This window comes from Pleurodeles waltl, chromosome 1_2, assembly GCF_031143425.1.
Source record: "Pleurodeles waltl isolate 20211129_DDA chromosome 1_2, aPleWal1.hap1.20221129, whole genome shotgun sequence".
Lineage (NCBI taxonomy): Eukaryota > Metazoa > Chordata > Amphibia > Caudata > Salamandridae > Pleurodeles > Pleurodeles waltl.
The window spans coordinates 1,349,038,497-1,349,054,608 of NC_090437.1; the positions used below are offsets into that span (position 1 = coordinate 1,349,038,497).

Sequence of the window (16,112 nt, forward strand, 5' to 3'; positions counted from 1 at the left end):
TGGATCAGGAGCTGCCGTACAAAATATGTTGAGTTGTTAGTGCATTGGATTAGGAGCAGCAATATGGAGTGTGGAGCTGTGGGTGCATTGGATAAGGAGCTGCAGTACAATGGATGAGGATCTGCGGGTAAATTGGAAAAGGAGCTACAGTAAAGAGTGTGGAGACGTGGGTGCATTGGATCAAGAGCTGGGGTACAATGGGTGTAGAGCCGTGGGTGTATTGCATCAGGAGCTGCAGTACAATGGATGTGGAGCTGTGGTGCATTGGATAAGGAGCTGCGGTACAATTGGTGTGGAGCAGTGGGTGCATTGGATCAGGAGATGCAGTACAATGGGTGTGGAGATGTGGGTGCATTGGATCGGCAGCTACAGTACAATGGATGTGGAGCTGTGGGTTCATTGGATAAGGGGCTGCACTACAATGGATATGTGTAGGAAAGTACCACCTCGCCTGGCATGTTACCCCCATATTTCACTGTATATATGTTGTTTTAGTCTATGTGTCACTGAGACCCTGCCAGGCAGGGCCACAGTGCTCATAAGTATGTGCCCTGTATGTGTTCCCTGTGTGATGCCTAACTGTCTCACTGAGGCTCTGCTAACCAGAACCTCAGTGGTTATGCTCTCTCTGCGTTTCAAATTTGTCACTAACAGGCTAGTGGCTAAATTTACCAATTCACATTGGCATACTGGTACACCCATACAATTCCCTTGTATATGGTACTGAGGTACCCAGGGTATTGGGGTTCCAGGAGATCCCTATGGGCTGCAGCATTTTTTTTGCCACCCATAGGGAGCTCTGACAATTCTTACACAGGCCTGCCACTGCAGCCTGCGTGAAATAACCTCCACGTTATTTCACAGCCATTTACCACTGCACATAAGTAACTTATAAGTCACCTATATGTCTAACTTTCACTTGGTGAAGGTTGGGTGCAAAGTTACTTAGTGTGTGGGCACCCTGGCACTAGCCAAGGTGCCCCCACATCGTTCAGGGCAAATTCCCCGGACTTTGTGAGTGCGGGGAGACCATTACACACGTGCACTATATATAGGTCACTACCTATGCATAGTGTCACAATGGTAACTCCGAACATGGCCATGTAACATGTCTAAGATCATGGAATTGTCACCCCAATACCATTCTGGTGTTGGGGGGACAATTCCATGATCCCCCGGGTCTCTAGCACAGACCCGGGTACTGCCAAACTGCCTTTCCGGGGTCTCCACTGCAGCTGCTGCTGCTGCCAACCCCTCAGACAGGTTTCTGCCCTCCTGGGGTCCAGGCAGCCCTTTGGAAATAGGTGTGAAGGGCTGGGGAGGAGTAGCCTCCCCCAGCCTCTGGAAATGCTTTGATGGGCACAGATGGTGCCCATCTCTGCATATGCCAGTCTACACCGCTTCAGGGATCCCCCAGCCCTGCTCTGGTGCGAAACTGGACAAATGAAAGGGGAGTGACCACTCCTCTGACCAGTACCTCCCAGGGGAGGTGCCCAGAGCTCCTCCAGTGTGTCGCAGCCCTCTGCCATCTTGGAAACAGAGTTGTTGGGGGCACACTGGACTGTTCTGAGTGGCCAGTGGCCAGTGCCAGCAGGTGACGTCAGAGGCTCCTTCTGATAAGCTCTTACCTCTCTTGGTAGCCAATCCTCCTAACCTGGTAGCCAAACCTCCTTTTCTGGCTATTTAGGGTCTCTACTTTGAGGAATTCTTCAGATAACGAATGCAAGAGTTCACCAGAGTTCCTCTGCATCTCCCTCTTCACCTTCTACCAAGGATCGTCCGCTGACTGCTCCAGGACGCCTGCAAAACCGCAACAAAGTAGCAAGAAGACTACCAGCAACATTGTAGCGCCTAATGCTGCAGGCTTCCTCGACTGTTTCCAGGTGGTGTATGCTCTGGGGGTAGCCTGCCTTCACCCTGCACCAGAAGCTCCGAAGAAATCTCCCATGGGTCGACGGAATCTTCCCCCTGCTAACGCAGGCACCAAAACACTGCATCACTGGTCCTCTGGGTCCCCTCTCATCCCGACGAGCGTGGTCCCTGGAATACAGCAACTCTGTCCAAGTGACTCCCACAGTTCAGTGACTTATCAGTCCAAGTTTGGTGGAGGTAAGTCCTTGCCTCCCCACAGTAGACTGCTGTGTACCGTGTGATTTGCAGCTGCTCCTGCTCCTGTGCACTCTTCCAGGATTTCCTTCATGCACAGCGTAGCCTGGGTCCCCAGCACTCCGTCCTGCAGTGCACAACCTTCTGAGTTGTCCTCTGGCGTCGTGGGACTCCTTTTTGTAACTTCGCGTGGACTCCAGTTCACTCTTCTTCTAAGTGCCTGTTGGGGTACTTCTGCGGGTGCTGCCTGCTTCTGTGAGGGCTCTCTGAGTTGATGGGCGCCCTCTCTGTCTCCTCTTCCAAAAGGCAATATCCTGGTCCTTCCTGGTCCTCAGCAGCACCCAAAAACCTCTACCGCGACCCTTGCAGCTAGCAAGGTTTGTTTGCGGTCTTTCTGCGTAGGAACACCTCTGCAAGCTTCATCACAACGTGAGACATCATTCTTCCAAAGGAGAAGTCCCTAGTCCTGTTCTTTCTTGCAGAACTCCAAGCTTCTTCCACCCAGTGGCAGCTTCCTTGCACCTTCAGCTGGGGTTTCCTGGGCTCCTGCCCCCCCGTACACTGTCGCGACTATTGGACTTAGTCCCCTTATCTTACAGGTACTCAGGTCCGGAAATCCGTTGTCAGTGCACTGCTGGTGTTTGTTTTTCCTGCAGAATCCCCCTATCACGGCTTCTGTGCTCTCTGGGGGTAGTAGGTGTACTTTACTCCTACTTTTCAGGGTCTTGGGGTGCGGTATTTTTCTAACCCTAACTGTTTTCTTACAGTCCCAGCGACCCTCTACAAGCTCACATAGGTTTGGGGTCCATTTGTGGTTCGCATTCCACTTATGGAGTATATGGTTTGTGTTGCCCCATACCTATTTGCTCCTATTGCAACCTATTGTAATTCTACACTGTTTGCATTACTTTTCTTGCTCTTACTTACCTGATTTGGGTTTGTGTACATATAACTTGTGCATATAACTTACCTTCTTACTGAGGGTACTCACTGAGATACTTTTGGCATATTGTCATAAAACATAAAGTACCTTTATTTTTAGTAACTCTGTGTATTGTGTTTTCTTATGATACTGTGCATATGATATAAGTGGTATAGTAGGAGCTTTGCATGTCTCCTAGTTCAGCCTAATCTGCTTTGCCATAGCTACCTAAGCTGCTAGAAACACCTCTAGGACCTGGCACACAGTATAAGTACCTCTGGTACCAACTACAAGCCAGGCCAGCCTCCTACAATGTGGAGGTGTGCGTGCATTGGATCAGGAGCTGGAGTACAATGGATGTGGAGTTTCGGGTGCATTGGATCAGGAGCTGCAGTACAATTGCTGTGGAGCTGAGGGTTCATTGAGTCAGGAGCTGCAGTACAATAGATGTGGAGCTGTGGATGCATTTGATCAGGAGCTGCAGTACAATGGGCAAGGAGCTGTAGGTGCATTGGATGAGGAGCTGCTGTACAATGGGTGTGGAGCTGCAGGTGCACTGGATCAGATGCTGCAGTACAGTGGGTGTAGAGTTGTGGGTGCATTGGATCAAGAGGTGCAGTACGATGGGCGTGGAGCTGTGTCTGCATTGTTTATGGAGCTGCAATACAATGGATGTGAAGTTGGGTGCACTGGATCAGTAGCTGTGGTACAATGGGTGTGGAGCTGTGGGTGCATTGGATTAAGAGTTGCACTACAAAAGTAATGGAGCTGTGGATACATTAAGTGAGGAGCTGCAGTACAATGGATATGGAGCTGTGGGTGCATATGATATGGGGCTGCAGTACAATGGTGTGGAGCTGTGGGTGCATTGGATCAGGAGATGCAGTACAATGGTTGTGGAGCTGTGGATGAATTGGATAAGGAGCTATGGTACAGTGGGCGTGGAGCTTTGAGTGCATTGGATAAAGAGCTGAAGTACGATGGTTGTGGAGATGTGGGTGCATTGGATAAGTAGATGCAATTCAATGGGTGTGAAGCTGTGGCGCATTGGATCAGGAGCTGCAGTACAATTGACTTGGAGCTGTGTGTGCATTTGGTGAGGAGATGCAGTACAAATGGGTGTGTAGCTGTGGGTGGATTGGATAAGGAGCTGCAGTACAATGGGTGGGGAGCTGTGGGTGCATTGGATAAAGAGCTGCAGTACAATGGGTGTGGAGCTATGTATGCATTGGATAAGGAGCTGCAGTACAATGAATTTGGAGGTGTGGGTGCATTGGATCAGGAGCTGCAGTACAATGGGGGTGGAGCTGTGCGGCATTGGATCAGGAGCTGCAGTACAATAGATGTGGAGCTGTGTGTGCATTGCATCATGAGCTGCAGTACAATGGTTGTGAAGCTGTGGGTGCATTGGATTAGGAGCTGCAGGACAATGGATGTGGAGCTGTGGGTGCACTGGATCAGAACCTGCAGTACAGTGGATGTGGAGCTGTGGTTGCATTGTATCAGGGGCTTTGGTACAATGGGTGTGGAGCTGTCGGTGCATTGGCTCAAGAGCTGCAGCGCAATGGATGTGGAGCTGGGGGAGCATTGGAACAGGAGCTGCAGTACAATCGATGTGGAGCTGTGGGTTCATCGAGTGAGGAGCTCCAGTACAATGGGTGTGGAGCTGTGGGTGGATTGGATAAGGAGCTGCAGTACAATGGCTGTGGAGCTGTATGTGCATTGGATAAGAAGCAGCAGTGCAATAGATGTGGAGTTGTGGGTGCATTGGATAAGGAGCTGCGGTGTAATAGGTGTGGAGTTGTGGGTTCATTGGATCAGGAGCTACAATAAAATAGATGTGGAGTTGGGGGTGCATTGGATCAGGAGCTGCAGTACAATGGATGTGGAGCTGTAGGTGCAGTGGATCAGGAGCTGCAGTACAATGGATGTGGACCTGTAGGTGCATTGGATGAGGAGCTGCAGTACAATGGATGTGGAGCTGTAGGTGCATTGGATCAGGAGCTGCAGTAAAATGGATGTGGAGTTGTGGGTGCATTGGAACAGGAGCTGCAGTACAATCAATGTGGAGCTGTTTGTTCATTTAGTGAGGGATTGCAGTACAATGGGTGTGGATCTGTGGGTTCATTGAGTAAGGAGCTGCAGTACAATGGCTGTGGCACTGCCTGATGCATTGGATCAGATGCTGCAGTGCAATGGATGTGGAGCTGTGGGTGCATTAGATCAGAAGAAGCAGTACAATGGGTGTGGAGCTGTATGTGTATTGGATCAGGAGCTGCAGTACAATGGATGTGGAGCTGTGGGTGCATTGGATAAGGGGATGTGATACAATGGGTGTGGAGCTATGGGTGCTTTGGATAAGGGGCTGCAGTACAATGGATGTGGAGATGTGGGTGCATTGGATCAGGAGCTGCAGTACAATGGATGTGGAGCTGTGGGTGCACTGGATCAGGAGCTGCAGTGCAATGGATATGGAGCTGTGTGTGCACTGGATCAGAAGCTGCATTACAATGGATGTGGAACTTGCAGGTGCATTGGATAAGAACTTGCAGTACAGTGGATGTGGAGTTGTGGGTGCATTGGGTGAGGGGCTGCAGTACAATGGGCGTGGGGCTGCGGGTTCATTTCATAAGGAGCTGCGGTACAATGGATGTAGAGCTGTGGTTGCATTGGATAAGGAGCTGGAGTAAGGAGTGTGGAGCTGTGTATGCATTGGATCAGGAGCTGTAGTACAATGGATGTGGAGCTATGGGTGCATTGAATCAGGGGCTGCAGTGCAATCGGTGTGGAGCTGTGGGTTCATTGAGTGAGGAGCTGCAGTACAATGGGTGTGGAGCTGTGGGTGCATTGGGTGAGAGGCTGCAGTACAATGGGTGTGTAGCTGTGGGTTCATTGAGTGAGGAGCTGCAGTACAACGGGTGTGGAGCTGTGGGTGCATTGGGTGTGGGGCTGCAGTACAATGGGTGTGGAGCTGTATGTGCATTGGATCAGGAGCTGAAGTACAATGGATGTGGACCTGTGGGTGCATTGGATCAGGAGCTGCAGTACAATGGGTGTGGAGCTGCAGGTTCATTTCATAAGGAGCTGCAGTACAATGGATGTAGAGCTGCAGTTGCATTGGATCAGGAGCTGGAGTAAGGAGTGTGGAGCTGTGTATAAATTGGATCAGGAGCTGCAGTACAGTGGATGTGGAGCTATGGGTGCATTGGATCAGGGGCTTCGGTACAATGGGTGTGGAGCTGTTGGTGCATTGGCTCAGGAGCTGTAGTACAATGGGTGTGGAGCTGTGGGTGCATTAGATCAGGAGCTGCAGTACAATGGATGTGGCGCTGTGGGTTAATTGGGTGAGAGGATGCAATAGAATGGGTGTGGGGCTGCAGATTCATTTGAGAAGGAGCTGTAGCACAATGGATGTGGATCTGTGGGTTCATTTGATCAGCAGCTGCAGTACAATGGGTGTGGAGCTCTGGGTGCATTGGATCAGGAGTTGTTGTACAATAGATGTGGAGCTGTGGGTGCACTGGATCAGGAGCTGCAGTAAGGAGTGTGGAGCTGTAGGTGCATTGCATCAGGCGCTGCAGTAAGGAATGTGGAGCTGTAGGTGCATTGGATCAGGGGCTGCGGTGTAATAGATGTCGAGTTGTGTGTGCATTGGATCAGGATCTGCAGTACAATAGATGTGGAGCTGTGGGTGGATTGGATCAGAAGCTACAGTGCAATGGATGTGGAGCTGCGGTGCATTGGATGAGGAACTGCAGTACAATAGATGTAGAGTTGTCAGTGCATTGGATCAGTACTGCAGTATAATGGATGTGGAGCTGTGGGTGCATTGAATCAGGAGCTGCAGTAAGGAGTGTGGACCTGTGGGTGCTTTGGATGAGCAGCTGCAGTAAAATGGGTGTGGAGCTATGTGTACATTGGATAAGGAGCTGTAGTACAATGGATGTAGAGCTGTGGGTGCATTGGATCAGGAGCTGCAGTGTAATAGATGTGGAGTTGTGGTACATTGGATCAGGAGCCGCAGTAAAATAGATGTGGGTTGTGGGTGCATTGGATCAGGATCTGCAGTACAATGGGTGTGGAGCTGTAGGTGCACTGGATCAGGAGCTGCAGTACAATGGATGTGGAGCTGTAGGTGCATTGGATCAGGAGCTGCAGTACAATGGATGTGGAGCTGTAGGTAAATTGGATCAGGAGCTGTAGTAAAATGGATGTGGAGCTGTGGGTGCATTGAATCAGGAGCTCGGTACAATGGGTGTGGAGCTGTCTGTGCATTGGATCTGGAGCTGCAGTACAATGGATGTGGAGCTGTAGGTGCACTGGATCACGAGCTGCAGTACAATGGATGTGGAGCTGTAGGTGCATTGGATCAGGAGCTGCAGTACAATGATGAGGAACTGTGGGTGCATTGGATCAGGAGCTGCACTACAATGGATGTGGAGCTGTGGGTGCATTGGATCAGGGGATGCAGTACAATGAATGTGGAGCTGCGGGTGCATTGGATCAGGAGCTGCAGTACAATGGATGTGGAGCTGTGGGTGCATTGGATCAGGAGCTGCCGTACAATGGATGTGGAGTTGTGGGTGCATTGACTCAGGAGCTGTAGTACAATGGGTGTGGAGCTGTGGGTGCATTGGACGTGGAGCTGCAGTACAATGGGAGTGGAGCTGTGGGTGCATTGGACCAGGAGCTGCAGTACAATGGATGTGAAGCTGTGGGTGCATTGGATCAGGGGCTGCAGTACAATGAATGTGGAGCTGCGGGTGCATTGGATCAGGAGCTGCAGTACAATGGATGTGGAGTTGTGGGTGCATTAGATCAGGAGCTGCAGTACAATGGATGAGGAACTGTGGGTGCATTGGATCAGGAGCTGCACTACAATCGATGTGGAGCTGTGGGTGCATTGAATCAGGAGTTCGGTACAATGGGTGTGGAGCTGTCTGTGCATTAGGTCTAGAGCTGCAGTACAATGGATGTGGAGCTGCAGGTGCACTGGATCACAAGCTGCAGTACAATGGATGTGGGGCTGTTGGTGCATTGGATCAGGAGCTGCAGTACAAAGATGAGGAACTATGGGTGCATTGGATCAGGGGCTGCAGTACAATGAATGTGGAGCTGTGGGTGCATTGGATCAGGAGCTGCAGTACAATGGATGTGGAGCTGTGGGTGCATTGGATCAGGAGCTGCAGTACAATGGATGTGGAGTTGTGGGTGCATTGGATCAGGAGCTGCAGTACAATGGATGTGGAGCTGTGGGTGCATTGGATCAGGAGCTGCAGTAGAATAGGTGTGGAGCTGTAGGTGCATTGGATCAGGAGCAGCAGTACAGTGGATGTGGAGCTGCGGTTACATTGGATCAGGAGCTGCAGTACAATGGGTGTGGAGCTGTGGGTGCACTGGATCAGGAGCTGCAGTGCAATAGGTGTGGAGCTGTAGGTGCATTGGATCAGGAGCTGTAGTACAATGGGTGTGGAGCTGTGGGTGCATTGGATCAGGAGCTGCAGTACAATGGATGTGGAGCTGTAGGTGCACTGAATCAGGAGCTGCAGTACAATAGATGTGGAGCTGTAGGTGCATTGGATCAGGAGCTGCAGTACAATGGATGTGGAGCTGTAGCTGCATTGGACCAGGAGCTGCAGTACAATGAATGTGGAGCTGTGGGTGTATTGGATCAGGAGAAGCAGTACAATGGGTATGGAGCTATGTGTGCATTGGATAATGAGCTGCAGTACAATGGATGGGAGCTGTGGGTGCATTTAATCAGGAGCTCGGTACAATGGGTGTGGAGCTGTGGGTGCATTAGATCTGGAGCTGCAGTACAATGGATGTGGAGCTGTAGGTGCACTGGATCACGAGCTGCAGTACAATGGCTGTGGAGCTGTGGGTGCACTGGATCAGGAGCTGCAGTGCAATACATGTGGAGCTGTAGGTGCATTGGATCAGGAGCTGTAGTACAATGGGTGTTGAGTTGTGGGTGCACTGGATCAGGAGCTGCCGTACAATGGATGTGGAGCTGTAGGTGCATTGGCTCAGGAGCTGTAGTACAATGGGTGTGGAGCTGTGGGTGCATTGGACCATGAGCTGAAGTACAATGGATGTGAAGCTGTGGGTGCATTGGATCAGGGGCTGCAGTACAATGAATGTGGAGCTGCGGGTGCACTGGATCAGGAGCTGCAGTACAATGGTTGTGGAGCTGCGGGTGCATTGGATCAGGAGCTGCAGTACAATGGATGTTGAGTTGTGGGTGCATTAGATCAGGAGCTGCAGTACAATGGATATGGAGCTGTGGGTGCATTGGATCGGGAGCTGCAGTACAATGGATGTGGAGTTGTGGGTGCATTGGATCAGGAGCTGCCGTACAATGGATGTGGAGCTGTGGGTGCATTGGTTCAGGAGCTGCCGTACAATGGATGTGGAGTTGTGGGTGCATTGGCTCAGGAGCTGCAGTACAATGGGTGTGGAGCTGTGGGTGCATTGGACATGGAGCTGCAGTACAATGGGAGTGGAGCTGTGGGTGCATTGGATCAGGAGCTGCAGTACAATGGATGTGGAGCTGTAGGTGCATTGGATCAGGAGCTGCAGTACAATGAGTGTGGAGCTGTGGGTGCACTAGATGGGAAACCTGAGTGCGCTGACTGATAACAGGAGTCTGCTTTAAAAGAGTGCCTGTTGAGTCTTAAGCTCTGGGGACATTTGGGTGAGACTGAGGGATAAATCTACGTGTTTTTGATGTGGAGCTGTTGGCACATTGTACAGAGAGCTGTGGTTCTATACGAGCTTTGAGTACATTGTATGAGGGTTGGATTAGTGGGTGAATCAATCTGGATGTGGAGTGTACTTTAGAGAGGAGCGTGGTCGGCTGCGGAGTCATTGGTACATTGGATTCGATGCTCTGGGAGCAGTGCATGAGGAGCTCTGGGTGCAGTGGATGTGGTACTCTCAGTGCAGTGAATGAGGAGCTCTGGGTGCAGTGGATATGGTGATCTGAGAGCAGTGGATGAGGATGTGTAAGAGTAGTGAGTGCTATGCTCAGTGTGCAGTGAATGTGGAGCTGTAGGAGCAGTGGATGCAATGATCTGTGTGCAGTGGATGAGGAGCTCTGGGTGCAGTGGATGTGGTGCTCTGGGTGCAGTGGATGAGGAGCTCTGGGTGCAGTGGATGTGGTGCTCTGGGTGCAGTGGATGTGGTGCTCTGGGTGCTGTGGATGAGGAGCTCTGGGTGTGCTGGATGAGGTGCTCTTGGTGTGGTAAATGTGGTGCTCTGGGTGCGGTGGATGTGATGCTCTGGGTGCAGTGGATGTGATGCTCTGGGTGCGGTGAATGAGGAGCTCTAGGTGCAGTTAATATGGTGCTCTGGGTGCAGTGGATGCAGTGCTCTGGGTACAGTGGATGCGGTGCTCTGGGTGCAGTGGATGTGGTGCTCTGTGTGTAGTGGATGAGGAGCTCTGGGTGCAGTGGATGCGGTGCTCTGGGTGCAGTGGATGAGGAGCTCTGGGTGCAGTGGATGAGGAGCTCTGGGTGCAGTGGATGGGGTGCGCTGGGTGCAGTAGATGCAGTGCTCTGGGTGAGGTGGATGTGGTGCTCGGTGCAGTGGATGAGGAGCTCTGGGTGAAGTGTATGAGTAGCTCTTGGTGCAGTGGATGAAGAGCTCTTGGTGCAGTGGATGAGAAGCTCTGGGTGCAGTGGATGAGGAGCTCTGGGTGCAGTGAATGAGGAGCTCCGGGTGCGGTTGATGAGGAGCTCTGGGTGCAGTGGATATGGTGCTATGGGTGCAGTGGATGTGGTGCTCTGGGTGCAGTAGATGAGGAGCTCTGGGTGCACTGGATGAGGATGAGGAGTTATGGGTGCAGTGGATGTGGTGCTCTGGGTGCAGTGAATGAGGAGCTATGAGTGCAGTGGATGTGGTGCTCTGGGTGCAGTGGATGAGGAACTCTGGGTGCAGTGGATGTGTAGCTATTGGTGCAGTGGATGAGGAGCTCTTGGTGCAGTGAATGAGGAGCTCTTGGTGCAGTTGATGTGGTGTTCTGGGTGCAGTGGATGAAGAGCTCTGGGTTAGGTGGATATGGTGCTCTGGGTGCAGTGTATGTGGTACTCTGGGTTCAGTGAATAAGGAGCTCTGGGTGCCGTGGATGAGGAGCTCTGGGTGAGGTGGATGAGGAGCTCTGGGTGCCCTAGATGTGGGGCTCTTGGTGCAGTGGATGAGGAGCTTTGGGTGAGGTGGATGTGGTGCTCTGGGTGCAGTGGATGAGGCGCTCTGGGTGCAGTGGATGAGGAGCTCTCGGTGCAGTGGATGACGAGGTTTGGGTGCAGTAGATGTGGTGCTCTGGGTGCAGTGGATGAGGCCTCTACGACACTGGATGAGGATCTCTGGCTACAATGGATGCAGTGCTCAGGGTGCAGTGAATATTGACGCCTGTGTGCAGTGAATGACATGTTGGCCCTTCTATATCACACCTCCAGAGTGAACCGGTCATTCCACAACTTGTGAGTGACCCTGCATGTCACACATCCAGAGTGACTGCGCCGCCCCATCATGTCACAAGTCACCCTCCCATGTCACACCTCTAGACTGACCCTTCCATATCACACTTCAAGAGTAACTCTATGATGTCACACATCTAGAGTGACTCCCCCAGTACCTGGTACTTGGGCCGCGTGATCAGGTCCTGCTGGGTGAGCATCTCTGCAATGGATCCCATGCTGGTGTCCCCCATGTCATACCTCCAGAGTGACCCTGTCATGTCACCCATCTAGAATGACCCTGTCATGTCACACATCCAGAGTGATCCTCACATGTCACACATCCAGAGTGACCCACCCATGTCACACATCTAGAGTGACTCCCCAGTACCTGGTATTCTGGCTGCGTGATCAGGTCCTGCTGGGTGAGCATCGATGCGATGGAGACGCTGGTGTCCGCCATGGCCTCGGCCAGTCTTGGAAGCAGAAACTCAGTGAGTCGTCGCAGTGAGATGTCATCGCAGGATGCCAAGATGTCACTGAGAGAAGATCCTGCCACATCCCAGATGTCATCCCTGGAGGATGTCAGCACGTCCTCCACTCCAAGTCCAGCCATCCTCCTGAAAGAGCAAAAAAGGAGTCTAGGACTCTTTTCATTCCAGCAAACAGTGATCTATTTTTTGCAGCCTGTTTCTCTTAAAACACGTTTCTAAGTAAAAACAGGAACAAAGATGTGAAACGTGAACTAGCAGGAAAAATAGGGCAAATAATTACACATCATTCAGCAACAACACTTCTCACTGCTTCCCTGCAGATCTGACCTCGTAAAGAACCAGCCCAGGCCTCCCTGTGCCCAGTGACCCTCCTCAGTGACATGCAAGCCTCCTAAGTGACACCCACTCAGAGACATACCAGCCTCCTCAGTGACACACCGATCTCTTCAGTGACACGTCAGCCTCCTCAGTGACATGCCAGCCTCCTAAGTGACACCCACTCAGTGACCCACCAGTCTCCTCAGTGACACGCCAGCCTCCTCAGTGACACGCCAGTCTTCTCAGTTACATGCTAGTTTCCTCAGTGACACCAACTCAGAGACATGCCAGCTTTCTCAGTGACACACCAGTCTCCTCAGTGACACGCCAAGCACCTCAGTGACACACCAGGCGCCTCTGTAACACACCAGCCGCCTCAGTGACTCCCCAGTCTCTTCAGTGAAATGCCAGTCTCCTCAGAGACACACCAGCCCCTGAGTGGCACAGCAGTCTCCTCAGTGACACGCTGATCTCCTCATTGACACCCCGGTCTCCTAGGTGACACGCCAGCCTCCTCAGTGACATGTCAGTCACCTCAGTGACACCCACTCAGAGACATGCCAGCCTCCTCAGTGACACATCAGTCTCCTCAGTCACACCCACTCAGAGACATGCAAGCCTCCTCAGTTGCACCCACTCAGAGACATGCCAACCTCCTCTGTGACACCCCAGTCTCCACAGTGACACCTCAGTCTCCTCAGTGACACACCAGCCTCCTCAGTGACATGTCAGTCTCCTCAGTGACACCCCGGCCTCCTCAATGTCACAACAGCCTCCTCAGTGACACAACAGTCTCCTCAGTGACAGACCAGCCTCCTGAGAGACACGTCAGCCTCCTCAGTGACAACCCAGCTTCCTCAGTGAAACGTATGCCACCTCTGCGACACACCAGTCTCCTCAGTGACACACCAACCTCTTCAGTGACACGTCACTCTCCTCAGTGACACACCAGCCTCCTCAGTGACACACCAGTCTCCTCAGTGACACGCCAGCCTCCTCAGTGACACCCACTCAGAGACACACCAGCCTCCTCAGTGACATGCCAGCCTCCTCAGTGACACACCAACTTCCTCAGTGACATGCCAGCCTCCTCAGTGACATCCTAGCCCCTTCAGGGACACCCCGGCCTCCTCAGTGACACGCCACTCTCCTCAGTGACACCCACTCAGAGACATGCCAGCCTTCTCAGTGACCCACCAGCCTCCTCTGTGAAACACCAGGCTCCTCAGTGACACACCAGCCTCCTCAGTGACACGCCTGCTTCCTCAGTGACACGCCAGCCTCCTCAGTGACACCCCGGCCCCTTCAGTGACAATCCAGCCTCCTCAGTGACACACCAGTCTCCTCAGTGACACACCAGCCTCCTCAGTGACACTCACTCAGAGACACACCAGCCTCCTCAGTGACACACCAGGCTTCTCAGTGACACCCACTCAGAGACATGCCAGCCTCCTCAGTGACTCACCAGCCTCCTCAGTGAAACACCAGACTCCTCAGTGACACTCCAGCCTCCTCATTGACAAGCCAGCTTCCTCAGTGACACATATGCCACCTCTGCGACACACCAATCTCCTCAGTTACACACCAACCTCTTCAGGGCAAATAATTACACATGATTCAGCAACAACACTTCTCACTGCTTCCCTGCAGATCTGACCTTGTAAAGTACCAGCCCAGGCCTCCCTGTGCCCAGTGACGCTCCTCTGTGACATGCAAGCCTCCTAAGTGACACTCACTCAGAGACATAACAGCCTCCTCAGTGACACACCGATCTCTTCAGTGACACGTCAGCCTCCTCAGTGACATGCCAGCCTCCTAAGTGACACCCACTCAGAAATCCACCAGTCTCCTCAGTGACACGCCAAGCACCTCAGTGACACATCAGGCGCCTCTGTAACACACCAGCCGCCTCAGTGACTCCCCAGTCTCTTCAGTGAAACGCCGGTCTACTCAGAGACACACCAGCCCCTGAGTGGCACAGCAGTCTCCTCAGTGACACGCTGATCTCCTCATTGACACCCCGGTCTCCTAGGTGAAACGCCAGCCTCCTCAGTGACATTTCAGTCACCTCAGTGACACCCACTCAGAGACATGCCAGCCTCCTCAGTGACGCATCAGTCTCCTCAGTCACACCCACTCAGAGACATGCAAGCCTCCTCAGTTGCACCCACTCAGAGACATGCCAACCTCCTCTGTGACACCCCAGCCTCCACAGTGACACCTCAGTCTCCTCAGTGACACACCAGCCTCCTCAGTGACATGTCAGTCTCCTCAGTGACACCCCGGCCTCCTCAATGTCACAACAGCCTCCTCAGTGACACAACAGTCTCCTCAGTGACAGACCAGCCTCCTGAGAGACACGTCAGCCTCCTCAGTGACAACCCAGCTTCCTCAGTGAAACATATGCCACCTCTGCGACACACCAGTCTCCTCAATGACACACCAACCTCTTCAGTGACACGTCACTCTCCTCAGTGACACACCAGCCTCCTCAGTGACACACCAGTCTCCTCCGTGACACGCCAGCCTCCTCAGTGACACCCACTCAGAGACACACCAGCCTCCTCAGTGACATGCCAGGCTTCTCAGTGACACCCACTCAGAGACATGCCAGCCTCCTCAGTGACTCACCAGCCTCCTAATGGAAACACCAGACTCCTCAGTGACACTCCAGCCTCCTCATTGACACAGCAGCTTCCTAAGTGACACACCAGCCTCCTCAATGGCACCCCGGCCCCTTCAGTGACACCCCGGCCTCCTCAGTGACACAACAGTCTCCTCAGTGACACACAAGCCTCTTCAGTGACACACCAGCCTCCTCAGTGACACACCAACTTCCTCAGTGACATGCCAGCCTCCTCAGTGACATCCTAACCCCTTCAGGGACACCCCGGCCTCCTCAGTGACACGCCACTCTCCTCAGTGACACCCACTCAGAGACATGCCAGCCTTCTCAGTGACCCACCAGCCTCCTCTGTGAAACACCAGGCTCCTCAGTGACACACCAGCCTCCTCAGTGACACGCCTGCTTCCTCAGTGACACGCCAGCCTCCTCAGTGACACCCCGGCCCCTTCAGTGACAATCCAGCCTCCTCAGTGACACACCAGTCTCCTCAGTGACACACCAGCCTCCTCAGTGACACTCACTCAGAGACACACCAGCCTCCTCAGTGACACACCAGGCTTCTCAGTGACACCCACTCAGAGACATGCCAGCCTCCTCAGTGACTCACCAGCCTCCTCAGTGAAACACCAGACTCCTCAGTGACACTCCAGCCTCCTCATTGACAAGCCAGCTTCCTCAGTGACACATATGCCACCTCTGCGACACACCAATCTCCTCAGTGACACACCAACCTCTTCAGGGCAAATAATTACACAGGATTCAGCAACAACACTTCTCACTGCTTCCCTGCAGATCTGACCTTGTAAAGTACCAGCCCAGGCCTCCCTGTGCCCAGTGACGCTCCTCTGTGACATGCAAGCCTCCTAAGTGACACTCACTCAGAGACATAACAGCCTCCTCAGTGACACACCGATCTCTTCAGTGACACGTCAGCCTCCTCAGTGACATGCCAGCCTCCTAAGTGACACCCACTCAGAAATCCACCAGTCTCCTCAGTGACATGCCAAGCACCTCAGTGACACATCAGGCGCCTCTGTAACACACCAGCCGCCTCAGTGACTCCCCAGTCTCTTCAGTGAAACGCCGGTCTACTCAGAGACACACCAGCCCCTGAGTGGCACAGCAGTCTCCTCAGTGACACGCTGATCTCCTCATTGACACCCCGGTCTCCTAGGTGACACTCCAGC

The 16,112-nt window shown here is 52.7% G+C and overlaps 1 protein-coding gene across 1 annotated transcript in view; it reads right to left on the reverse strand.

Moving 5' to 3' along the window:
* LOC138252717 (NACHT, LRR and PYD domains-containing protein 3-like) overlaps positions 1 to 16,112 on the reverse strand; it is a 458,845-nt gene that overhangs the window by 350,315 nt on the left and 92,418 nt on the right. The window contains exon 2 of the mRNA XM_069205762.1: positions 11,879 to 12,107. Coding sequence (XP_069061863.1) covers positions 11,879 to 12,103 — 225 coding nt within the window. The 5' untranslated portion in view covers positions 12,104 to 12,107. The remainder of the gene's footprint in view (positions 1 to 11,878; positions 12,108 to 16,112) is intronic.